This window comes from Sylvia atricapilla, chromosome 3 (assembly GCF_009819655.1).
Source record: "Sylvia atricapilla isolate bSylAtr1 chromosome 3, bSylAtr1.pri, whole genome shotgun sequence".
Classification (NCBI taxonomy): domain Eukaryota; kingdom Metazoa; phylum Chordata; class Aves; order Passeriformes; family Sylviidae; genus Sylvia; species Sylvia atricapilla.
The window spans coordinates 152,356-176,199 of record NC_089142.1 but is presented as its reverse complement, the minus strand read 5'-3'; the positions used below and the strand labels follow the sequence as shown (position 1 = coordinate 176,199).

The 23,844-nt window shown below is 53.8% G+C and overlaps 3 protein-coding genes across 9 annotated transcripts in view; 2 read left to right on the top strand and 1 right to left on the bottom strand.

Moving 5' to 3' along the window:
- NRBP1 (nuclear receptor binding protein 1) overlaps positions 1-2,973 on the top strand; it is a 32,324-nt gene extending 29,351 nt beyond the window's left edge. The window contains exons 13-18 of one of the 2 annotated variants that reach the window (XM_066314492.1): positions 1,001-1,051; positions 1,146-1,281; positions 1,363-1,416; positions 1,708-1,771; positions 1,878-1,933; positions 2,133-2,973. In XM_066314492.1, the coding sequence (XP_066170589.1) occupies positions 1,001-1,051; positions 1,146-1,281; positions 1,363-1,416; positions 1,708-1,771; positions 1,878-1,933; positions 2,133-2,231 (460 nt within the window). In that variant the 3' untranslated portion in view covers positions 2,232-2,973. The remainder of the gene's footprint in view (positions 1-1,000; positions 1,052-1,145; positions 1,282-1,362; positions 1,417-1,707; positions 1,772-1,877; positions 1,934-2,132) is intronic. The other variant, XM_066314493.1, reaches the window with a different exon arrangement.
- Positions 2,974-3,009: 36 nt separating this feature from the next.
- Positions 3,010-5,395, top strand: KRTCAP3 (keratinocyte associated protein 3). 5 transcript variants are annotated; one of them, XR_010743146.1, is made up of 6 exons: positions 3,010-3,276; positions 3,361-3,420; positions 3,907-4,111; positions 4,245-4,442; positions 4,722-4,813; positions 4,990-5,395. XR_010743146.1 is itself a non-coding variant. In XM_066314504.1 (6 exons), the coding sequence occupies exons 1-5, from the start codon at positions 3,067-3,069 to the stop codon at positions 4,803-4,805; spliced, it is 690 nt and encodes a 229-aa protein (XP_066170601.1). In that variant the 5' UTR covers positions 3,010-3,066; the 3' UTR covers positions 4,806-4,813; positions 4,990-5,395. The 5 variants fall into 5 exon arrangements, 4 of the variants coding, with proteins under 4 accessions (XP_066170601.1, XP_066170600.1, XP_066170599.1 ...); XM_066314504.1 differs by having other exon boundaries at positions 3,907-4,107; positions 4,308-4,442; XM_066314503.1 differs by having other exon boundaries at positions 3,907-4,107; positions 4,308-4,442; positions 4,722-5,395.
- Positions 5,396-5,675: 280 nt separating this feature from the next.
- The window catches only part of IFT172 (intraflagellar transport 172), a 35,922-nt gene continuing 17,753 nt past the window's right edge, over positions 5,676-23,844 (bottom strand). For both annotated transcript variants that reach the window (XM_066314481.1, XM_066314482.1), the window contains 27 exons: positions 23,445-23,693; positions 21,842-21,920; positions 21,350-21,470; positions 20,835-20,979; positions 20,671-20,760; positions 20,179-20,276; positions 19,916-20,051; positions 18,468-18,584; positions 17,767-17,909; positions 17,328-17,421; positions 17,015-17,079; positions 16,716-16,896; positions 16,103-16,212; positions 15,530-15,659; positions 14,512-14,610; positions 14,051-14,160; positions 13,499-13,562; positions 12,804-12,890; positions 10,883-10,999; positions 10,356-10,466; positions 9,483-9,602; positions 9,125-9,220; positions 8,385-8,444; positions 7,544-7,642; positions 6,817-6,970; positions 6,026-6,114; positions 5,676-5,816 (listed from right to left, as the gene is read on the bottom strand). In XM_066314481.1, coding sequence (XP_066170578.1) covers positions 5,727-5,816; positions 6,026-6,114; positions 6,817-6,970; positions 7,544-7,642; positions 8,385-8,444; positions 9,125-9,220; positions 9,483-9,602; positions 10,356-10,466; positions 10,883-10,999; positions 12,804-12,890; positions 13,499-13,562; positions 14,051-14,160; positions 14,512-14,610; positions 15,530-15,659; positions 16,103-16,212; positions 16,716-16,896; positions 17,015-17,079; positions 17,328-17,421; positions 17,767-17,909; positions 18,468-18,584; positions 19,916-20,051; positions 20,179-20,276; positions 20,671-20,760; positions 20,835-20,979; positions 21,350-21,470; positions 21,842-21,920; positions 23,445-23,693 — 3,054 coding nt within the window. In that variant the 3' untranslated portion in view covers positions 5,676-5,726. The remainder of the gene's footprint in view (positions 5,817-6,025; positions 6,115-6,816; positions 6,971-7,543; positions 7,643-8,384; positions 8,445-9,124; positions 9,221-9,482; positions 9,603-10,355; positions 10,467-10,882; positions 11,000-12,803; positions 12,891-13,498; positions 13,563-14,050; positions 14,161-14,511; positions 14,611-15,529; positions 15,660-16,102; positions 16,213-16,715; positions 16,897-17,014; positions 17,080-17,327; positions 17,422-17,766; positions 17,910-18,467; positions 18,585-19,915; positions 20,052-20,178; positions 20,277-20,670; positions 20,761-20,834; positions 20,980-21,349; positions 21,471-21,841; positions 21,921-23,444; positions 23,694-23,844) is intronic.

Below are 23,844 nucleotides of genomic sequence, written 5' to 3'. Positions count from 1 at the left end.
TACTGTATTCCCAGGGAAGCCTAGGGTGCTTCCAGGGAAGCCCAGAGTTCTGGGATGCTCAGGCTGCTGAACAAGAGTAACCAAGATGACAAAGAAGAACAGCTCTGTCCATATAAGCAGCTCTCTGAGCCATAGAGGCCCTTCCAAAAGCTGACATTCCAGTTGTCATAGTGCTGGGAAATAGTAGTATGAAATTCCCTTTGGAATGTTTCTGATACAGTTTCAAAATGGAGGACAAGAAGTGAACAGCCAAAGCTGTGTTAGGGAGATCCTTACAGACGTGGGATGTCAGTCTCTGCAGGCTTGGCTGGCTGTGGGTGCCAGCCTGGAACTCGCTTTTTGGGAGTGCCATACCTCAGGTGTGCTGGAAAAGGAGAAGAAAGCAGCACTAACTTGAAATGTCAGCATCATTTCTGGGTGGTTCATCAGACTGCCATGCAAACCAAGCTGCTAGGAAAAAATTGTAAATTTTTCTTGATAACTACTGCTGTGTTAGAGGATGGGATGATCCCAGCTGCTGGGAGTGTGGGAGGGGCTGGAGAATGATCTTGGAGCTGAGGCAGGTGTGCAGCCCATACAGCACTTGGGGATATGCTGTCAGGCTTCCAGCAGTTTTGCAGTCCTTACCTCATCTCTGGAGTGCCTCAGAGCAGCGTTCAGACAGGTATTTGGCTGTTCCAAGTGCCTGTTGCAACCAGGGACCTGGTATGGCAGGTATTTGTGAAACAGCTCACCAGGAACATTGGGCCACCCTCCAAATAACTGTGCATTGCACAGTTCTGAGGGCTGTGAGACTTGTTCTGCCACAACTGCTGCCCCATCCTTAGCTCCAGTAGGTAATTATGTCCTTAAGGGAAATAAGGGCTTGTCACTCCTCTGTCCACACCTGTCCTGCCTGTGGGCACAGCCCAGGACATGGGGATGTGAAACTGCATCCCAAGAGAACCAAGTGGATGGTACTGTGAGACTATTTCTCATCTCAGGACATTTTGCTTTCCAGCTTCTCACAATCTCCAGCACTGGAGCTGGACAAATTCCTGGAGGATGTGAGGTAAGGGGGATTTTTTAAAAGACACCTTCCACTGCGTGTGAGACGGGAAAAATTTTGGAGAGTTACAAGCTGAGATGCTGGTCCTTCCTTGCAGGAATGGGATCTATCCCCTCACGGCCTTTGGGATGCCACGGCCCCAGCAGCCCCAGCAGGTGGTGGTGAAATCTCCCATTGCTCCCCCATCGGTGAAAACCCCAACTCCAGAGCCCGCTGAGGTGGAGACCCGCAAGGTAAATGCTGGGGGCTCTGCCTCACGCCCCCCTTGGCAGGGCCCTGGGGCAGCTGCTCACGGGTCTGTGCCTCTGCTGCAGGTGGTGCTGATGCAGTGCAACATCGAGTCCGTGGAGGAGGGCGTCAAGCACCACGTATGTTGTCTGCCTGAGCTGGGGGAGGTCGGGGTGGCTGTGCAGGGCTCTGATGTGCTGCTGCTGCCTGGGGTAACCCTGCAGGGCTGCAGCTGCCAGGACCCAGAGCCCACCCCCAGGCCCTGGCTTCCAGCTGCAGTTCAGGATGGAACTGGCTGTGGCTGTTCTTTCAGAGCCTGTGGGGCTCTGGAGGGGTGGTTCCCGTCCCAGGGGGCATTTCTAGGGCTGCTTTGGGCTTGCCATGGCAGCCTGCAGGACTGCAATCCCTCATGAGATTTCTTTGCCCTGCAGCTGACACTGCTGCTGAAACTGGAAGACAAGTTGAATCGACACTTGAGCTGTGACCTGCAGCCCAGTAAGTACCACCTTCAGAGCAGTAAGTGCCCTTCTGTCCCTGCTGAGGTGACCTGGGGCCAGCAGCATGCTTGGACCAAGAACTGACATCTTTCCTTGCTTTGCAGATGACAACATCCAGGAGCTGGCAGCTGAACTGGTCCAGCTTGGATTCATCAGCGAGGTAAGCAGGGGCTCAGGTAGGGCTCTAGGCCTGTGTTCCTTTGTCAGAGTTCAGTGGTTTATGCCACCTCAGCCCTGTTTGGGAGGAGGAGGAGGCAGGAGGAGTAAGCCAGGAGGAGTAAGCCCTGGGGAACTCCAGCCATGCTCTCAGCTTTGAGTGGATGGGGCTTATTACCCCTCACTATCCTCCTTCTCCCCAGGCTGACCAGAGCAGACTCACCTGTTTACTTGAAGAGGCATTTAGCAAGTTCTACTACACTCGGAATGGAGCCCTGACAGCCGTGACTGTGTCATCTTAGCCCCAGGGCTCCTGGGCAGCCAGCGTGGCCTCGCTGCCTGCGGCCCATCTGTGTCTGCCCACTGCTGTCGGGCATCCACAAGACCCCAGCTGCAGTGCTTGGAAGCTCATCCTGCATGTGCCGTGGCTGGGCTCATCGACAGTCCTCCCTGCCCGCCTCTAAAGGGGACTTTGCGCATCAGTATTATTTCCAGCCCTGTTTTTGTTGGGATTTGCCAGGTTGTGCTGCGGAGCTGACACCTGGCTTGGGGTCTTCTGCAGCCCCACTCATGTGCATGGAGTTTGTTCTGTTTGAATTGTTCAAAGTGTCTTTTGCACAGCACAGAAATGGGTTTTTCCTTTTTTTTTTTTTTTCCTCCCCCCCCCCCTTTTTTTTGTTTTTGGTTTTGGTTTTGTTTTGTTTTGTTTAATTTAAAGGTAAGCAGGGGTGAGCCCCTGAGCCCTGCACCCCCGGTCACTCCCCCCCTATTCCCGCGCCTCGGGCCCAGGGGTGGCGGAGCTCGTCCCCTCTCCCCGCCCGGCGCTTCGCTCCCGCCGCCGGCTGCACTTTGTTTACTGGTTCTCCGCCGCCCGGGGCCGCGGCGTGTGCTGGCTCCGGGCTGCGGCCCCGCGGCCCCGCGGCAGCCCCCGTCCCTCCCGCGGACTCCCGGGGCCCGGTGTCGTCCCGGCGCGCGGCGGGGCCGAGCCGCGGCTCCCGCATCTCATTTCTATCATTTCCTATTTTTAATAAACTGTTTTGTAAATCCGCGAGTGCGGCCTGTGGCGGGGCGGGGCGGAGGGGCCGGGCCGGGGCTGTCCTGCCCTTGCCCGGGGCGGGGCGCGGCGGCGGCGCAGCCATGGCCGGGGGCCGGCGGGGGCCCGGGGCGCTGGCGGAGCCGCGGCGGCTGATGCGCTCCGGCCTGGGGCTGATCGTGCTGGGCCACGGCAGCCTGGTGCTGGGCGCCATCGTGCACGGCTCGGTGCTGCGGCACGTGGCCGGCGCCCGCCGCGCCGTCACCCCGGAGTACGCGGTGGCCAACGTGGTGTCGGTGTGCTCGGGGCTGCTGGTGAGCGCGGCCGGGGGCCGGGCGGGGGGCGGCGGGCCCTGCCCTGCCCTGCCCGGGCCCTGCTGAGCGCGGCTCTCCCCGCAGAGCATCGCCGCGGGCATCGTCGCCATCCTGGTGTCGCACAACCTGTCGCGGGCGGTCCTGGTGAGTGGGGGGCACGGCGGGCAGGGGGGAGCTCTGCGCGGGCCTCGCCCCGCCGGCAGCCGCTCCCCTGGACCTTGGCCCCGCGGGCTCTTTCCGCCTCGGCGGCGGCTGCGGGAGCCGCCTGTGCCCGGCCCGGCCCCGCCGCCTGCTCCGGGAGGGTGGGAGCGCCGTCCTCGGGCAGAGGCGCTGCGGTGTGGGTCGGGGGTCCCGCGGGGGCTCGCGGGTGGGCAGACACGGGGCGGGGGCTGCGCTGCGGCCAAGCCTCCGTGCGACCTGCGAGGACGGGTCGTTTTCCGCGGAGCCCGAGACAAGGGGCGTCCAGCGGGGCCGAGCTCACGGGGGCGAAGGATGCGAAAGGTGCGAGAGCCTCATCCGAGGGCAAGGCTGAGCCGTCCTGGAAGAGGCGAGAGGTGGTGTGTGCTCCCTCGGGTGCCCCGCCCGAGCGTTCCCCCGTGCTCGTGTCAGCCCCGCTCTTGCCGCCCGCAGCACTGGACCATGCTGGGCGTCTCTCTGCTGAACTGCCTCCTGTCCACCGCCTGCAGCGTGGGGCTGGCGCTGGCCTTCGCCCTCACGGTGCACAGCCGCGGCACGCACCTGGTCAGGGGCTGCAACAGCTCCGCGCTGCCGCTGGACGCCCGCGCGGCCATTGCCACCAACGACTGTCCCTTCAACACCACCCGCATCTACGTGAGTCTGCGGGGTCACTGCACGCCCCACTCCGCCCAGCAGCCTCTTCCTCTCTCTGCTTCCTCTTGTCTTTCTTTTCACTCTCCTTCCTGCTTCCCTTCTCTCTCTCCCCCTTCTTTGCCCTGCTGTCCACGCAGTCTCTGGTGTTTCCAGACGGCTCTGGTGCAGTGCCCACGTTCCTCTGACCCCGTGCTCCATAGGACACAGCCCTGGCGCTCTGGTTCCCCTCCCTGCTGCTGGCAGCCGCCGAAGCCGTGCTCTCGGGCAGGTGCTGTTTGGTGGCTCTCGTCTTCCAGGGCATCGGGCCTTGTGCACGCAGCTATGGCAAAGAGCAGGTAGGGCCCTGGAGCTGGACACATCTCCCTGGGTCTCCCCCAGACTGCTGCCTTTGCTGCATTTGGGAGGTGCTGGGTTCTGCTGGGAACGAGGAGGCTGTGCAGTAGTAGTGGGGATGTTGAGTTGGAACCCCTTCTAGCCAGCCTAAGTGCCAGAGCAGCACCCCTTCATGGGGATTTGCAGAGGATCCCCCTGGTGGCCAGGCCTGTTCTTTTCCTGTGAGAACACTGCCCCATCCCTTGTCCTTGCCCTTCTTGTCTTTTTTTTTTTTCCTCTAGCTGGCCAGGCCAAGTTCAGCAATGGAGAAGCCCCTCCGTGAGAGGCAGCAGCTCCTGGCAGGACTTGCAGAGTCTCCTGCGTAGCTGGAGGGGTGAGTGCCCCATGTGGGCCATGCTTGGGATGGGGCTGGAGGCTCTGCCATCAGGAGGGAGCATCCCCACACCAGCCCCCCAAAACACCTCTTCCTAAGAACATGGCCAGAGCAGTCAGTGTGATGCTGGGCCCTGCAGCACAGCGTGGCACTGGCTCGTGCTCCTTTGCTCCCAGGTGGTGCTGCAGGAGCGCTGTGATCCAACAAGGTCGGGGGCAAGGTGCTGTCACACCTTTGCAGGGTCGGTGTGTGTCAGGTGGGCTGCAGGGGTGAGGGGTGTGCCTTGCCCCCGCCCCCAGCTCCCCCAGCCCACCCGGGACAGACCCTGCAGGCAGCAGGGACTCTGGGCCCCAGGGGCTCTCCCATCCTCTCCTCAAGCTGCCAGGCCCTTCCTGGTGTGCCGAAGGCTCCTGGCTCTGTCAGCAGTGATGGTTTGGGCAGAGGTGCTGGGGCCCAAGTCCTGGTGCCACTGCAGGCAGCTGGCTGTGCCTGTGCCCAGACATGGCAGGGAACAGAAGGGGAAGAATCCCTGGCGTGTGGATCTCTAGTTTTCTTGAATAAATAAACTTTTCCTTTCTACAATGGCTGTTCTGAGTGGCTCTGCCAGGTGAGTGCTGGCTGGGAGCAAGGCCTGCCAAGGGAAGGAAGGTGCAGCTACTCTGTGAGCCCATCTCTGTGATTGCCACAAGCTCCCCAAGCACAGGGATGTTGACAGAGCCGTGCCCTCAGGGTGAAAGCCACCCGTGGATGTGGGGCTTGAGGCACAGGTACAGGGTTTACAGCCCAGTGCTCAGCAGCTGCAGCTGTTCTGGGCTCAGCATTCCCCACAAACAGGAGCAGGGCTCAGATAACACGTTTTATTGGATGTGGAAGGTGCTGAGGAAGGAACAGGCCTGAAAGCTGCCAGTCCTGCTCACTGGAATGAGAAGCTGGTGCTTGGGAGTCCCCCACACCACCGTCGGAGGAACTCGATGACGTCCTGGCCCGCGGGGCTGTGGGATGTCTGCAGAAAGAGAGAGGCCTTGGCACTGGGAGGGGGCACCCCGTGGGCTGGCAGGACTGGGTCTGTTAGTCCCCACCAAGCAGCTCTGTCAGGAGAGTGCAGTAAACTGCCCCAGGACAATGACTCACCCAGAAGGATGCTGTATGGTCAGCATGAGGGGCTGAACCCCACCCACAGCCTGTCTCCCTGCCTGTGGGGTTCTGGCTCACCTTGACAGCCATCACGAATTTGTACCAGACATCCTTCTTCACTTCTCGGCCTGGCTTCAACTCAATCTTGTTTCTTAGCACTGGGTACCCTGGGCACAAAGTGACACATTCAGAACAAGCTGAGCCCCCACTTGTTGCACTGCACCCTGTGCTGTAGCTGGGCCTGCCCCAACAGAACACTGTGCTGGGGGTAATCGTGCTGCCTTGGTCTCTAGGAAAGCAAAATGAACAAGGGGTGTCCAAGGTGATGGGATCAAATGAAGATTAAGGCTGAACTGCCCTTGGGCAATGACACCCAAGTGAATAGGTCCAGTAATAGCCCCCAGCTTCTGACTTTAGGAGCCAGAGCCCTGTTCCTAGTGGCCCACTCCTGCTCCCCCTCCTCTGACCCTTTTTAAATCCTGCACCGAAGAGCAGGGCCAGGTGCTGTCCATTCTCAGCTGTCTGTGCTGACGGCCTGGAGTCCCTAAGCAGAGCTGTGCCAGCCTGAGCCATCACAGAATCACAGGGTGGCAGAGGTCAGAACTGCTCTGGGGTCTGTGTGGTTCAACTCCCTGCTCAGGCAAGGCCACCCCAGCCCAGGGCTGTGTCCAGATAGCTTTTGACCGTCCCTAAGGATAGCAACTTCACAACTTCTGTGCAACCTGTTCCAGTGCTCACTCACCCCCGGAGTATAAAAGAGCCCTATCTCCTCCAACAGAGCTGGTTCCCCACAGCCCAGCCCCACCCTGCAGCACGTTCCCTGCACGGCCCCGTGTCACCTCCCGTGCCAGGGGCTGGCTGGAGCTCACCTGTCAGCAGGCAGGGCAGGGAGGGCACCCCGCTACCCGCGGCCACCAGAGAGGCCTCGTAGGTGTCGCGCTCGTCCTGCGGCAGCGCCTGCTCCAGCCGCTGGTCCATGGACATGGTCAGCACCCAGTCCCTCACCTCCTCCCGCTGCTCCTCCTGCGGGAAAGGGACAGGGCGAGGCCTGGAACTGCAGCCCCACAGCGGCAGCAGGGAGCACACGGGAGAGCGGGACACGGGCTGCACCATGTGCACACAACACACGTGGGCACGGTGCACAGCGGTGCTTGTGTGTATGTAGGGGAGCATGAGAGAGTGTGTGTGTGTTTGTGTACACAGGTGTTTGCACGTGTGTCTGTGTACACAGGTATGTGAAAGTGTGTGTGTGTGCATGTGTGTGTGTGCACAGGTATGTGCATGTGTGTGTAAACAGGTATGTGCACATGTGTATGTGTATAGACAGGTATGTGCACATGTTTGTGTACACAGGTGTGCACGTGTGTGTGTGCGCAGGTGTGTGCATGTTTGTGTGTGTGTTTGTACACAGGTGTGTGCACACGTCGGTGCATATGTGTGCATGCCTGCAGTGGGGGGACAGGCAGAAGGGTGCAGTTCTGGGTTCATTTCCATCCCCTGCAGTCTCTGCAATCCCGGCCTCACCCCAGTCCCTGTTCAGAGGGCCCTGGAGCAGCATCACTGCTCCAGGAGCTGAAGAAGACAGGTGACACTCACAGGCACATGCTGATGGGCTGGAAGTGGCACTTCACAGGGAATGTCTGTCCTCTGAAAATCAGAATGGTCCAGGGAATCCAGGTTCCCTTCTTCAATGGCCTGGGAAAGAAGGGGTAGAGCACTGGGCAGTGCCAGCCAAAGAGCCCACAGTACAATTCGTGGTGAGGATGCCCCTGCCTGTTGGTGCTGTGGTGACCAGACCCTCCTGTGATCCAGCACCACACTGCAGTCTCTGACACTGCCACATTCAGGTGGCCCCAAAGAAGGGAAAGGTGTAACTGGGTGCTTTCATTTTCCCCCAGCTGCTGCTGACAGCACTTGGGAGTCTGGGACAGTGAGGTCTGTCAGCTCCCTTGGATTTGGTGTTTCTGAGGGCCAACCCGCTGGGCAAGGAAGGGACTGAGGGGACTCTTGAGTCTCATATAACAGTGACCAAAGCACTGGATCATGGCCTCCACCTCCCAGATAGTTTTTCTTCTCTTGGAACAACTTGAGTGAGATCACCCTGAAAGCTGTAATGGCATCTGCAGTCATGAGGAATTCAGGCCTCAGCTGTCAGGTCAATGTGCTCTTTGCTGCCACGTGCACTGTGGCAATGGCACCCCCAGGGTGACTTGGCCAGGGCTGTGCAGGTGCCCTGCATGGCAGGTCCTCCCCCAGGGAGTGTGAGGGTGCCCACTGCTCTCCAGGCACAAACTGAGGGGGGTCTGGGGGCTCTCTCCATCAGTACAAGCCTCAGTGCCATGCAGGAGCCCCAGGAGTGCCCTGGCCAGGCTGGGGGTCTATGGTGGCCCCAGAGCCATTTCAGAGAGACAGCCCTCCCCTCAGAGACCACACTCACATCTGAGAGGTCCAGGAAGCGGTTCAGGAAGACAAATGCCATGTTCTCCCAGTTGACTGCCTGGTATGGAGAGGAACCCTGAGTGAGACTGGGCAGCTCATCCTCTCAGCCACTTCTCCCAGAGCCATGGCTGGGCAGGATGTGGCTCTGTTTGTGCCACAGTGTCCTGCCTGCAGCCTGCAGCCCAGGAAAGGGAAAGGAGACTGCACATTGCAGCTCGTCATCCCCAAAGACTGAATCCCTTGGGCAACCAGCTCACTGCCCCAGGCTGTCCCACAGAATGGAGCCAGCCATTATGACCAGGCTGGATGGGGCTTGGAGCAGCCTGGTCTAATTGACAATGTCCTTGCCCTTGGCAGGGAATGGAACAAGATGAGCTTTAAAGTCCCTTCCCACATAAACCATTCCATTATTGTATTACTGCACAGCCAGGTCCAGGCAGTGAGGACATGCTGCTGTCCCTGGCATGTGTCACTGCTCCCAGGCAGTCTGTCAGACGCAGGGGATGCAGAGCAGAGCTGAGCAGTCTCTCATCCACACTGATAAAGCCGTAACACGGCCTCTGTCCAGCCCTGATGGTCTCTAAGTCCCATCTGCTCACTGGCTCAGGTCTGGCCAGCTGCTTGAGGAACAGCCTACAGTGGCAGAGTCCAGCAGCCAAGGGAGCACTTGGGAAGATAAAGCTGAGACTCCCTGAGGCCAGGGTGTCCTCCTCTGGCCCAGTGGCAGGAGTCTCTTACCTTGGCAGCCATCCCAGCCTCGTAGAAAGCCTTGTCTGCAGGGAGCAGGTCCGTGTGGCGCAGCAGGGAAATGGACAGCTGGGCAGCCATGGTGTCCTGGGGACACAGGACAGCAAAGCCACAATTCAGCAAAGGAAAAACAGGTTGGAAGGGATCTCATGAGATTACCCCAGACTCACAGTAAGGACTCTGCACCCATACATGCCCTACAAGTGAAAAAGGTCAAAAATCTCAGTCCAGACCCTGAGTTCCCTCACTAAAGAACACACAGGACTATCATCCTATATGCCCTGAACCTGCAGATCCCCATGGGGCTCCCCACTCTGAGGGGTGACTTTGAGGAACTCCAAAGCCTCACCAGCTGCTTCAGGCCCTGCATGGCAGAGCGGGTGGCGCAGTAATGGGAGATCAGCAGCATCCTCTCAAACTCCTCCTGGGCTGCAGTGTTTGCCTCGCTGGACTTCACTATGTTTTCACACTGAGAAGAGAAAACGAGAAGAGCTGAGAGCAGAAGAGCACGAGGGCACTTTTCATCCACGTGAGACAGAGAAGTCAGGAGACAGAAGGATCTGAAATATCCAGACACCTCTGGGACTGAACAAGGGCTGGGCCTTGGGTGGCTCTGGGTCCAAAGGCATGCTGAAGGAAGGAGCTGTGGGAGCCAGGGAGAGTCACCAGTACTCCAACAACAACCAGCACTGGAAGCAGAAGTGAGTCTGGATGGACAAAGGGAGGATTTTTTGATTTTGCTTATGCTCGAAGTAGGTATTTGTGGGACAGAAACAGAGATAAGGCAATCATGGGCTTTGGCTGAGGTGCTCTGGACAGTAATAAGGAGCAGAAGGCTCTAAGCATCCATGGGGAGATGGGGAGGACTCATATTTTCCAGGCTCAGTAGCTCTGTGCTTTCCCCATGCCAGCTGCTGAATGTGGGTGTAGGCTGAGAAGAGGATGTCACGACAGCTCCCATGTCACAGTGACACACGGAGCTCTGCAAGGGCCCACAGCCAGACCCACTCCTGGGATTTGGCCTGGAGCATAGGGACTCCTTCTCTGCCTCCTCCTGCTCAGCCAAATCCACTTCACAGGATCTTGTTTTCCTGCTGTCCAGCTCTTTACCCTTAGCTTGTGTTCTACAAACACTGCCCATGTCCCCTGGGCAGAGAAAGACTGGTTCTTCCTGCTCAGCCAAGAGCCCTGGGAGCAGGCAGCTGAACACGGGCACACTCACCAGAGTGAGGAGCATGTCCCTCAGGTCAGCCCAGCTGGAGTATGCCTCAGCACAGTTCATGCCAGACGCGTTCACCATCTCCACAAAGAGACGCTTATAAATGTTGAAATTCTGCAACGAGAAGGAGAGAAGTGTGGAAGGAGACAGGTGGGGAGTCAGCAGACTCTAGAGCTCTCCTGCTGCCAAGCACAGGTCAAGAAAACGGCTCCCAGAGTGGCAGTGCTGCAGGTTGTTGGCTGGAAGGGTGCTGGGGAAAAGGCAGGGAAACATGAGAGGATGGAAGGATGCTTCCTGCAGCCAGTGCTCTCAGAGAGGCAAATGGTTCTTTTGTTCTGCACTTGGTGCTCAAGCTGCTCAAAACAAACCCAAACTCAACTCCCCCTGTCCCTTCCCCGTGGAGAATATGCCAGGAGATTTCCTTCAGCCTCTGGAAGAGCCCACTGCAGGGCTGGACATGCAGAACACGAGGCATTCCCAGTTCATGCAGCAGACCCCAGCACCCTGGGGTGCTGTGCTGCCCTCGTTACCTGTGGGCTGGCAGGTGCCCCGTGGTGGACGTACAGGCGCAAGGCTTTGTCCCAGCTGCCCTCACAGATCAGCTGTGTGGCATACAGAGCAATGTACTTGTGCAGGACTTTATAGCCCTGGAAGAGACACACAGAAAGCAGCAGCATGAGACTCCTGCACTGAAGGCTTGTCACTTGCTGGGGATGGATTCAGCCGTGTGTGCACAATCCCACACACCCAAGTCCCAAAGGGTGACACAGGTAATCAGAGCCAGGCTGCCCTAAGCACACCCAGGTTTTGCTTTGGGCCCCTACTGACACCTTTACCTAGGTTAGCTGATCCTCCACACATGCTAATGCAGCTGTTTTCCAGCTGTTCACCACTTGCCAAACATCTGAAGGATGCAGCACCTCTACTATGTGTCAACAAGGCTTCCCTTGTAAAGCAGCCCTTAGTCTAACAAAGAAAGTAACTAAACCCTGGGTGAAGATGTTTATAATTTACAAAGCTGCTCTAGTCCATTATCCATATGCTGTCACAGCTCCAGGACTGCAGACTTTCAGAGTGCTGCTCAGACCTGTGCTGACCCCCCAGACACTGCTGAGGACTGCTATTGTCCTCACAGAAATTCAAGTGAGGAAAGAACTGCTTCACACATGCATAAATATAGTAACAAGAGGAAGAAAATGGCATAAAATGTGCAATCCTGTTAAAAACTGAGCAATGGAAGCAGGTTTATTATGCAGAAAAATGACCAGTGTCCCAGCAGATGTCCAGAAATTGAACATCCAGATGGGGTGCTGGTGAAGCACCATGTTCAGTATAGCTTGGGATAAAGATTAAATCTTTATGTGACCTGTTTTGATAAATGTCCTGTTTTTGCTGTATAATCACTGTGGAGCAGCTGGGTCAAAGTGATTCTATTCTGCACTGGTGACTGAAGAGGGTCATGCTAATGCTCCCTCAGAGGCCTGAGCAGACACCGAGATCTTAGACTCAATGTGGCCCTGTGGTGCCCAATACAATAGACTGACTGAGTCTTTCCCATTAAATGGAGTGTGCAGTTATTCTCTGTGGCTCCTGATAAGCAGAGTATCAATAGGGGAGCCTCCCAAGAGAACAAGAACTACAGGAGAGACCACCTGTATCACAGAGAAACTCAGGTCTAAGAAACATCAAGTTCACTCTAGTAGAAGCCAAACTTAGGTTATTGGACTCAAAGTTATAAACCCACAGTCCCAGACATTCCAATTGGTTTTCCAAGGCTTCAGTGCTGGCTTGAATGACAAGCTGTGATGACCTCACTAACTGCAGACACTGTTGCCCTGTTATTCAGCCTGAACCAACACCTCACTCCAAAGAACTACCTGCCCTTTGTTACCTCCATTATCAACAACCATTTAACCAATAACTGTTCAATAACCAATCACCAATCAATACCCACTGAATACAAACCATCCCTCCAAGTGCATTCTGGTAATCGAGAGCTGTCTTCTCCTGTTACAGCCTTGAAAGAGCACTGTAAAGTGGTTCCATTTTGCTTTTCTCCATTTTATTACTCTGCTGAGGCAATTCTGTTAGTTTCAGGTCAGTAAAACTGAAAAAATGTCAGATTTGCTTTCCTGACTAGGATGTCTCATCCTGACTGACACCACTGCTCTCAAGAACATAGAAGGCTTTCTTCTACAAATCCCTGTTTCCATGGTACCAATTACTTCCAGCCCAAACAACTCATTTAGCTTCTTCCAATGCTCCATTAATCACCAAATTTAAATACAATATGCTTCAAGGTTCTAGCACTTCCCCACTCAGCCTGACTGGCCACGATGGGGACAGTGGTGTGGTGCTTCCTGAGCCCCTGCAGTGGCTCTGCACGCTGCCCACCAACTCCAGGGTTCCAGGACCCCAGGCCTGTCCCTCAGGGCTCACACAAGCACTCACCTGCTTAGCTGCGACCTCCAGGCACTTTTCCCACTGCTCCTGCTTTGCATAGATATCCAGAGCTGCCATGACATCAATTCCCACCAGCTGAGGATGGAAACAGCCATAAATTCACTCCGCAGACCATGCTACCTACTCCCATCCATGCAGGCATCAGGTCACCCATGTCCTTTTTCCCCAGACACAGAGTCCTCCCCTCCACAGCACTAAATCACAGAGCCTGTGTGACCCATCTTCCACTGAGAGGGACCTGCTCAGGCTGAAGATGGTGGCCCATGTGAACCATATGAAGGTCAACAAGGCCAAGTGACAGGTGCTGCACCTGGGTCACAGCAACTCCATGCACAGATGCAGCCTGGGTGGAGAATGATGGAGAGCAGGCCAGAGGAGAAGGACTTGGGGCTGTTGGACAACAAATTGGAATCACCTAGCAGTGTGTGCTTGGAGCAACCCAGTCTAGTGCAAGGTGTCCCTGACCAAAGCAGGAGATGGAATGAGGTGAGCTTGAGATAAGCTTTAGAGTCCTTTCCCACCCAAACCATTCTATGATTCTGTGGTCTGGCATGCAGTAGCCATGGCTCACAGGCACATACAGACTTCTCACCCATACTCATAGTCAGGCAAAAGGCCCATGAGAAAGGCCCCAAGGGTGTGCACAGCCCCTGACATCACCCCCTACCTGCCCAAATACATACCGAGTCCACCTTTCCTTGCTTTTTTAAATACTCCTTATAACGCTGGTCCACGTACTCCTCTGACCTGTGGGTAGAAAGAATCCCAAAAGGCAGCAAGATTCATGTCTGGCATCCGTGCAGAGGCTGGATTCAGCCTTGGAACTAGCTGACTTCCAGCTGTGCCAGGTGTTGTTAGCAGGCTGCAGGTGCACAGATGGGTGGGGAAGGAAAGGGTCTAAGCAGCTCCTCACAGTGTAATGTGCGAGGAGAACAACAGGTCACGGGGCTTTCAGAAGGAAGTGCATGCACAGAATTATGGCAAGGGAGACAGGGAAAGGGGTGAAACAGAAGGAGATAACAGTTTCTGTGGGATGCGTGGCAATAGAGAAGTGTCAGAATGTTAAATGGCTTGGGAAGGGCAGCTGTGGAGAATGAACCCTGCCGAGCCCGAGAAGGCCACTGTGGGGAGAATCCAGGAAACCCAGGGGCAACAGGACAGTACAAGACAGGACAAGGGATCAGCTGGGGGAGGGATGATCAAGAAGGAAATAGTCTGCAAAGTTCAGGGCATACCTGGGGTCAAACTCCTTGGCCATGTGCTTGGCCTTGCTCCACTCCTCCCCTTCAATGAAGGCATCGATAGCTTCTCGGATCAGGTCCACGTTTAGGTAGAGCTCAGCTGCCTGCAGGGCCAAGAGACAGTCCCATGGGACACAAAACTCCAAGGGTTTCCTGGATCCCAGGCTGACGCTGGTGCTGGGCCACCACAGACACAACAGAAAGTCTCTTCCCAAAATAAAGCCTCTCCTCTGCTTCATGCCTCCTCCCAGGGCCTGGCTCCCTCACACTATTCCAGGACTTGAGTCATTCCCCTCTCTCATCCTCCCTGAAGACTCTGCATGGCCTCCCTCTAGGTAAGGCCATCCATTCACCCATCACCCCAGGATGTGACTTGACCTCCTTCCCATGGTTAGAGCTGTCCCTGCCAATGTCACTGCTTCTCCAGCAGTCTGGGGGCAGGGGCCAGACCTCACCATGCTGTATTTCTTCATGGCCACCAGCTGAGGAGCCACAGCCCGTGTCACTTCCATGCTCTGTGACTGATCCAAGAATTTCACGGCCAACTCAGCAGCCTGGGAAGAGAAATTGTCAGCAGCTCAATTGATTAAAAAGGTGGGCGAGTGGGATGAAGCTGGGAAGTGCTCAGTCCCAGCTAAAAGACTGACAGTTGGAAGCACTCAAAGGATGGAGGAAAGGGAGAAATTGCAGGTGGTTTTGACAAGTCAGAGGAGCAAAGCCCAGCTACTTTCACACACAGCAGATCAGACAAGGATATCATTGTTGTTGAAGTTGGTACAAGGACAAGGGTGTGAGTGACAAGTATGAGCAAGAATGCAGCACAAAGGCTGGTGGCATAGAGCACAGGAAGGTGCTCCTCTAGCAAGGGCTGAATCATAAAGTGCAGCTCTTCAGTGCAAGGAGCCGTGGGCACACAGACAGGGTGTGTGGTGCCAGAGCAGGGGAGGCAGCACCATGCAGGATAAGCTGCTCAAGAGAACAGCTCAGGTTGTGGAAGAGTTCCTCTTGGAGTCCTAGAAACTTAGAATCTTGGGGTTTTAGTGTACAGTAATACATATGAGTCAAGATGGAGGATTTGGGGTGTTGTCTTTGTCCTTCTTCACCTTCTTCCTTCTTCTTCACGGGTTTAGGTGGTTTTCTGTAACTGGGTGAAAAAGGTCTGCATTGTGGGTGGTCATTACTGGGCCAGAAACATAAATAATAGAGGTGTCACCTTGGCATTGAGTAATTATCGCTTAAAAGACCTTGGGAAGAGTTAGAAGCTCTCCATTTTACCTCCTTTCCCTAGCTTGCTAGTTAAGCTCATGCCTTGTGAGCCTGTAAATACTGTAAATAGAGAAGATATAATAAACATTCCAAGTCCCAACTCGACATCTACATTTCCTGACCCTGGCAGAGGAAAAACAGAAACCAAACTGTACAAGCTTCCAGGCAGAAGAGCAGGTGGAGGGAATCACAGCCCCAGCCCTTTACCTTCAGTAAACACTTCTCCACCAGGACGCTGTTGCTGGGATCCCGCACCTTCAGGTAGCAGTCCACTGCCCTGGAGTATTCCCCAGACTGCTCCCACTGCCGGGCCTGCTCCAGCAGCCCTTCACTGCCACTGCAGGGAGGAACACAGGCTGGAGCAGGACTGGCATGCTGCCAGGGACCCTGCAGACAGTGTGCAGGGTGTGGGCAGGGAGGTGCACACTACAGGAAAGCAGGGACCTCAGACAGAGCTGAGCATGTGACAGAGAACATGAAACAGTGCTGAGGAGAGAACTGACCAAAGAGAGTAGGGAGACACATCGGGAGTATGGGAGACCATGGAGATTTGTGTGTGGCAAGATGCCATCTGGGAGATCTTGGATGACAGAAATAAGCCTCCCAGAGCAAAAAGGAAGGATGATAGGAAACCTATGCAGTAAGAAGTCCGCAGTCCTCAAGAAGGAAACAAGTGGATGTCAGGGATCCCATCAGGCTGTCTCTGTAAGGCATCAGCAAAATGGCCATGGGGAAGAGTTTCTAGGCTATTTCCTGCAGCCTGACCACAGCACTCCTTACCTGGAGCCTTTCTTGCCAGCCTCTCTGCCACACTCCTCTTGGAGCTCTGCCAGTCGACCAGGCATGTATTCCTTGCAGATCCGCAGGGCCTCGCTCCACATGCCAGCCTCCTGCACAGGCACAGTGGGGAGTTTTCAGCAGTTCACAGGACCCCCACACTCCTGCTATCATGTAACACATCTGTCCCCTCATGCCATCTTGCCAGAGAACCGACTACAACCACAGTAGCCCAGCCAATTCTTTCCTCACCCAAAATGGCCCCTCTGTCTATCCACTTGTCCTAACTACCTCAGGAACATGCTCATCCATCCCAGCTGCCCCAGTGGAATGAATGGGCACTTAAGCCTCCAAATGCACCCACTTGTGCTACCCCAAAGACCACCCCCATTCTGGCAGGATACGTCTCCAGAACTGAGAGAGCACAAAGCTGTGATGTGAAATCCACTGGTTCAGTCTTCAGGCCAGAGTTAAGTTCCTCTAGAAACCCTGAGCAAATGGTTTTTCTTTGGCTGCTAAGCTAACAGGGGGAGCTGGGAAGTGAATTTCTCTCCTCCATCTAAATCAGGTTCTTGTCCATGAGGAAGGCAATGATATTGCTACAGGCTGCACTCACCTTGTAGTACTTGATGGCCAGCTCAGGTCTCTGTGCTCGCAGGAGGAAGGCCTCTGCCTTCTGGAACTCTCTCTGCTCAAAGGCAACCTGTGCCTGTCCCACAAGCACGTCAGCCACGCTGTCTGGGTCGTGAGCCTCAGCCACACGCTGGGCAGCATCCCAGTTCTGGTTATGCACAAACCTGCGCCATAGGATGGAACAGGGACAGCACATGTAACAACAGGGGTGACATGGAGCACCCCAGTGCTGGAGAGGTGACCAGGCTGCCATTGCATGGCAAGGATGTGGAGGACACATACATCAGCACAGCTTCCTTGGGCTTCCCAGCTTTAATGAATTCTCCTTCAGCCTCTTCAAATTTGCCCTAGGGGAGAAGAAGTGATTTGTTTGCAAATCACTGTTCTGATGTCATCACATAACCTCCTCTACCTCACTAACCTCCTCCTACCAGAAGGCAGGGAGGATTTATGAAACAAAGGTGTGTGGTCACCATGGAGCCCTTTGAAGATGCAGTGACTGCAGCCAGAACTGTGACTGCTGCAGCAGCCCAGGGACAACTGCTCAGTTACCTGAAGGACTAGAGAACTTGCACCTGTGCCAGGGGAAAATTACCTCATCTTCTAGGAACATGGCATACTTTAAGTGGATGTCTGGCATCTTCTGCTTCATGGAGAGGCGGGCCAGCTCAAAAGCAAATTCAAAGACCCTGCAATGAAAGAGAGAAAAACTCTGTGCTGTGAGGCAGTTTCTTATGCTGACATGAGGAGTACTTCTTCTCATGCTCAGAGGCTCTCACAAGCCTTCCCCTGCAAAGGATAAGGGACAAACTGCATTTGCCTGCCCAGCTCAGAGTTTGCATTGGCAGACTGACACAAAAGATAAAAAGTGGGATGTGTCAAGGACATGGAAGGCCTGTGTGAAGCATGGTGGGGTGGGAAGATGTCATTTTCTGGACCTGCAGCTACCATGTGCACAGAGTTATCTTGGCCCACATGTTTTTTTCCTGGTAAGGCAGAGGGGAGAGAAGTGTTGGGTGGAGGCACCTGCGTACCCACTGTCTGTGGCATGGTCAATGGCCATCTCCAGAAGCCCAAATTTGCTGAGGAGTTTCACAGCTGCCTCTCCACCCAGGCTCTTTGCCCACAGATAGGCCACATGCTTATGGGAGTTTGCACCCCCGTGGGCCTTGGCCACCTGTCCAAAGAAAAGAAAGTGGAAGAACCCAGTGTTTCACTTTCAGCACCTCTCACGTGCTGCCTGCTGGCACGAGAGAGCACCAAAACCATCTGTTCCCTCCCGAGGAAGCCTTCTGTGACCCCAGCTGTTCTGGTGAGTGGGAGGGCAAGACAAAGGCATGCATGGTGCAGCAGAACAGCTGCTGCCTCAGCACAGCCACATCACTGAGGAGCAGGAGTGACCCCAATGCTCCATGGCCACACTGAGGAGAGCAGTGCTGGGGAGGCTGTGGCCAGAGCAACACCTCTGAGGGACAACAGGATGCAGTGATCAAGGGCAGAGCAGTGCCTGGAGGAAGATAGCACAGCAGAAAGGCCAGGGTCAAACCCTGCTTTTGGATTACAGTGCTGCAGACTGAGAGGCCCAGAGGCCTCCAGGGCTGGGGCAGCTCTGAGGCTGGTTGATGCACACCAGATGTTCTGATCTTGCAGTGAACAGAGACAAGGCAGTTCCCACCAGGATCCCACAGCCAGAACCCAAGCCCTGCACAGGTGGGGAGCTGAGAATGATTATTACCCTGTATGCCTCTTCCCACATGTCATTCACTCTGTACATGTTCACTGTGGTCTTCCAGTCTTTGGCTTCCAGGTAGTGGTACTCAGCCTCCTGCAAGCGCCCCTCTGCCTCCAGCTCCTGCAGTGAGAGCCAAGGAGATTGTGACACTTCTGGTGGTGCATTCCCCCTCTTCCCTTCCAGGCTGCAGAGTGTGACTGAGAAATGCTTGTTAGGCCTTGAGAACAGCACCCGGGTTCAGCTCCTCCTGAGCTTAGCAGAAACACTGTCTGCTCCCAGGAACCACTGCTGTCTAATGAGCTTCTGTTTTCCTTATGACCAGCCTTGGAAAATATTCCTCTTGCTTGAATGGCATAAAATTCCTGTTCTCACACTTTTAGAGAAAGTGCCAACCCAAACTCTGGCCAGGAAGAAACATTGTTATGAATAAAGCCAGCTCTCTTGTGACCCTATAAACAGCAGTCCAAAATGAGACCCTTTTGAGCTCTCCTGGGACCACAGTGGGCTGTGAGCAGCAGTCTTCCTCTGGGGGAGGAACACTTCTCAGAGCCAGCAAACCCTCAGTATTGCTATTCTTGGAGGATCACCAAAACACAACGTGTCCTGGGCCAATACCCTCACTCCTCCAGGCCTGATCCTTCACCCACTGGGAGATGCAAAGGCCTCCAAAGTCAGGATTTCACTGACCTCTGGGGGAGTTTTTCACTGGTACCTTGTAGGCACTGACTTTCTGTCTGGGTGCATAAAGATGCACATATGCTCTAGCAAATCTGGGAGCAATGTGCCTTTCTCAGATGTTTAAATACCTTGGATATCTGTAAGTTAGGCCTGTAAGTAAGGTAAAGTTATAAACCTTCTTAAATGCTGATAAGTGTTGTTCTTTTGCTAAATTGTTAAACATAAGGTATAAGGTAAGTGTTGCCAAGTGTTACTCTTCTGCTGAGTTGCCAAGTATAACTTGGAAGTTGTAAATTAGGCTAAATGCTGTTAAGTGTTATTCCTCTGTTACATTGTTAAGGTTAAGTTATAAATTAAGTCAGGTGTAAGTTAAATGTTTTCCTATGTTAAACTGTTACGGTTGAGGTATAAGTTAAGTACTCTCACGTTTAAGTGCTGTTAAGTTTTCGGCTGTTCTTTTTTATCCTTGCTCACACTGTCTTTTGTCTCACACACCCTTCCCCCTACCCCCACCCAGTTCTCAGTTCATTTCTGTTTTGATTGCCTGGATTTTGTTTGGTTTTGTTGTTGCTTGTTTTCCCTTGTTGTGTCTTAGCTGTCCTGTAACTAGTAAAGTGAATCTTGACAACAAATTTGTTGTGTTTTGATGCTTAATATTAAGCCTGAGTTTTGCTCATATCCTTGCCACTGATTTTTAAGCAGTCTCAAACACTCTTGTAACAAGTCTTGCCCCTGCTTGGTCTAGCTGATCCCCTGCCATGAGATACACTCACCTTGCCCAGGTGCAGGTGAGTATCTCCAAGTAAGTCCTTGTGGTACTTGGCCACCAGGCAAACCATCTCATCATACATTTTACACTTCTTGTACATGGTGATGGCCATATCAGGTTCATTCACAGTGATGTACAGCCTGGGAACACGAGCACACACAGCTCAGCCAAGGATTTCAGACGAGTCCCTGAAATCTCTCTGCATCCTGAAATACCAGCTTTAGTTCTCCATGTTGGAGAAAGTTCCTCTGACTATTAGAAACTCACCTCTCTGCTTCTTTGTACTTGCCCTGTCTCTCCATCTCCTGGGCCTGGGTTATGTACAGCACAGTCACCTCCTCCTGGCTCATACACTTGAGTGCCAGCTGCCAAAAGGAGCACACAGGGGAGAAAAGAACAGCAATTTCCTGAGACAAGACAGTGAAAAAGAAGGGGAAAACACATTTCCTTCCCATCTGACAAACAGGTATCTGTGCTATATGCTCTGCAAAGAATGGGCAGCCATTGCTGCAGTCACAAAGCACATAGAACCAGTTCTGGGAGAGGGCCATTTGTGCCAGAGGTGCACCCACATGGAGCTGTGAGAGAGAGGCCACGGCCAGGATGGGAATGTTGGGAACAGATTTCTTGCTGGCTACTGGATGTCCCTGCATGTGTATTTGGGAAGAGAACTGGGTGATCAGGTATTGGTGCATAAGGCACTGCCACCTCCTGATGGAAGACACATCTCACCAAAGCAGCTTTGCCTTCTGACTCTACCTTGTGAGCCTGTTCCCAGAGCCCAGCCTGTGTGTACATGTCAATGGCATCCTTGGTCTGGCCTCCTTTGATGTACAGCTCCTCTGCAACCTGCCAGGAGAAGACCACACTCAATACATCCAAAGGAGACACAGAGCAGTGGTGACTGTGGTCCGTGGTCTCACCTGATACTCCTGTAAAGCTGCATAATGCTGGGCAATCTTGAGGTAATATTTGGCTGCAGTCTGTTTGTCCTGCAAGTCCAAAATGTAGATGGCCTTCTTCCACTGGCGGGCTCCCAAAGCTGCCTCAATGGCCTTCACTGAGCACCTGGCACCAAACCCACCAGGCTTTAGAGCCAGGCAGCAGGCACCTCCTCTAGCTACAATATGCCAGGGAGACTAGAGTGCTCTGCTGCTTGGTTCAGCTTCCTGAGATAGAGCAGCATAAAGCAGCTGAGTCATTGGCAGTGCTAAGGGGGATGAAAGAACTGGGACAGCAGGGAAGAGCAATCAGCACTCCAAGACTCTGGGAGTGATGTGGGAAGGCATTGTTGTGGCTGCTGCACACAAGCAAGAGGGGCACAGCTCAGCGGGGTAGTGGGGTGCCCTCAGGCAAACCCCCAGCTGATAGAGGCAAAGGTATCTACTCTATGCCCTGCCAGTACCCTGCTGTGTATACAGCCTTCTCCTGCTCCCACCTGGCTTCGATGTAATGGTTAATAGCAGCATCCAGCTGTTTCTGCTGCACCAGATGGTCCCCCCAGGCCTCCTCCAGCTTCACAACTTCTGCAGGAAACGATAGGCGAGCCAGCTCCACGGCTGTAAGGGGACACAAGAGCTGTCAGGCTGAGGGAGCAGGGAAACTGGGGCAAACATGGACCTCGGATCTGGCACAGAAGGAGGGCAATGGGGACTGTCTAAAGCATTCCAGCTCCAATGGGAGCAACCTGGACCCTGTGGAGAGCTGGGTCAAATCCATGCTGGTGCTGTCAGCATGGTCAAGGGCTTGGGAACAAGACACTCCCTTGGGACTGCATGTGCAAGTACAGTTTTGTGAAAATAGGGTAGGTGAAAGCTGCAGAGCATCCAGGCATCTCCAGGCTCCAGGGCAATATTTCACATTGCCACTAGGCCAGAGTAACCCAGGCTCCTGCTGGAGATGAAGGGGAGGAACATACTGAGCACAGTACCTTTCAGGAAGGCACTGCCTTTGCCATAGCACTCCAAAGCCCTTCGTGGGTTCCCAACCTTCTCAAACAGGTCTCCAGCCTAATGACAGATAGAAGCTGTCAGTTTCCAGAGCCATCATCCCCCCACATCATCATACCCTACCAGTTCCATGCACACTCCTGCATCAGCTCTGCCCTCCCAACTAACCAAGTGTACAGGGATTAAGGAACTTCTAGGAAAGACAGCATGTGCCAAGGTCACTGTCCTCTCTGCTCATCAACCCCAGCACAGCCATGCTGGGAGACCAAAGGCTCATTCCCTTCAGTATCTGAATGGACCACACATCTGAAGAAGAACTGTAATAACAGAGCAAGTGTATACCAGCCTTTCCTCTATTTGCCCATCTCTGACAACCTGCACAGTAGAAGCTGCCTGAGTTTGTTGTGATGCCCTCACATCATCACATCTAATGGCTTTTGGCAGACTCTACCTCCACAATTTGTCTAATCATTTTTGGACTATTTATACTTTTGGTAACAACATCCAGTAGCTGGGAGCTCCACTTTTTCAACTGAAAGCTTACGAAAAGATGACAGGTTTGAAAAAGGACAAAGTTCTCTTGTGTTGAAATGAAATGGCCAGAAAATGCTGACGATAAATTGAGACTAGAGAAACATAATTTATAAAGGAGACATAAAACAAGCTAAAAAAAACCCAGTTTTTTTTTTTTTTTTTTTTTTTTTTTTTTTCCACAAAACATCTAACTGAACTGGGTAACTCATAGCCAAAACTGTAGCTAAAAATCTATGTGTCGTTCAAGCAATAATTTAACAAACTCATGGAAGTAAAATCCATTAAGAGCTCTTAAACATGGAAGGGGAGCTGTTCAGGTATGTTACAAACTGGCCGCAAACTGGACCCCATGAAAACACACTAGCGGAAGTACCACCCTGTATTTGCCTGACTGTTCTTTATTTTCCTTTCTTAAGCACCTGGCAGAGGCCACTCTTGGCCAGGATACTGAGCAGTGGGCAGACTCAGCACTGCTTTCTTACATTAACATGATTATGTGCTGTGGAAAAAACACCCTTTGGTTTTAGAACTGTCTCCTAACAATAAGTTATCAATTTTTGGTGTTAATAGACACAGAGAATAATCACATTCCTTCTTTACAATATTCATGGCTCTACAGTCTTCAACTCCTTTGTTTTGCTTCCTTAACTTTTCCATTTAGACTACCCTTACATCATCTTTTATTCTGATGTGAGGAAGCACTGACATTTCCACAGTGACATCAAGGTTTCAGTTTGACTCATGATGCTGTTCCTGTTGATTCCCATCCTCCTAGGGGCCTCCTGACTATCACTGACACTATATTCTGGAGACATGTTGCCCATCAGATGTGATTGTTTTTCTGATTAATAACAGTAGTTCTAGACTTCACCCATGCACAATGAATACAGTGAGGATTTCCTCATAAATGTTAACTGCAAATTTATCAGCACAGAATTACATCTGCTACCTTCCAGCTCAGCCCCCCCATGTCCCACAGGTGCAGAGGATGGGGTTAGGGCCCTGATGCCCCTAAGCTGAAAGCCCAGTGGGTAAGGGCCATTCATTCACCTGCTCATAGAGTTCCCCTCTGATCAGTGCCACGGAGATCCTGTCGATGACATCTGCATTGGTGAGCAGCTCCTCCCTGCTCATGGCCAGCCGTGCTGCTTTGGCTGGCAGCCCTGCCCTCAGGTACAGGCTGATGGCTGCCAGGTGGTCCCCCTGTCCCTCCTGGACCTCCCCAGCCTTCTCCTCTTGCTGGGTATCCAGCAGCCACTGGTAGTAACCCCGACGCAGCTTCTCCAGCATGGGGTGTCCCTGTGGAGAAACACAGACCTGGCTGACCTGTGTAAGATGAGATATTGTGCAGCTCATCCTGCAGGCCCTGAACACCTGGTCATAGCATCAGGCCTCTTGTCCAGTTATCCGAAACTGCAATGCCAGCCCTGTGTACCATGGCACCACCTTT

Excerpts from the sequence above, each read along its gene's own strand:
- KRTCAP3 (XM_066314501.1), top strand. The coding sequence starts at position 3,067 with ATGGCCGGGGGCCGGCGGGGGCCCGGGGCGCTGGCGGAGCCGCGGCGG. Across the intron at positions 3,277-3,360 it reads CGGTGTGCTCGGGGCTGCTG|AGCATCGCCGCGGGCATCGT; the intron begins GTGAGCGCGGCC and ends CTCTCCCCGCAG. Across the intron at positions 3,421-3,906 it reads ACCTGTCGCGGGCGGTCCTG|CACTGGACCATGCTGGGCGT; the intron begins GTGAGTGGGGGG and ends TGCCGCCCGCAG.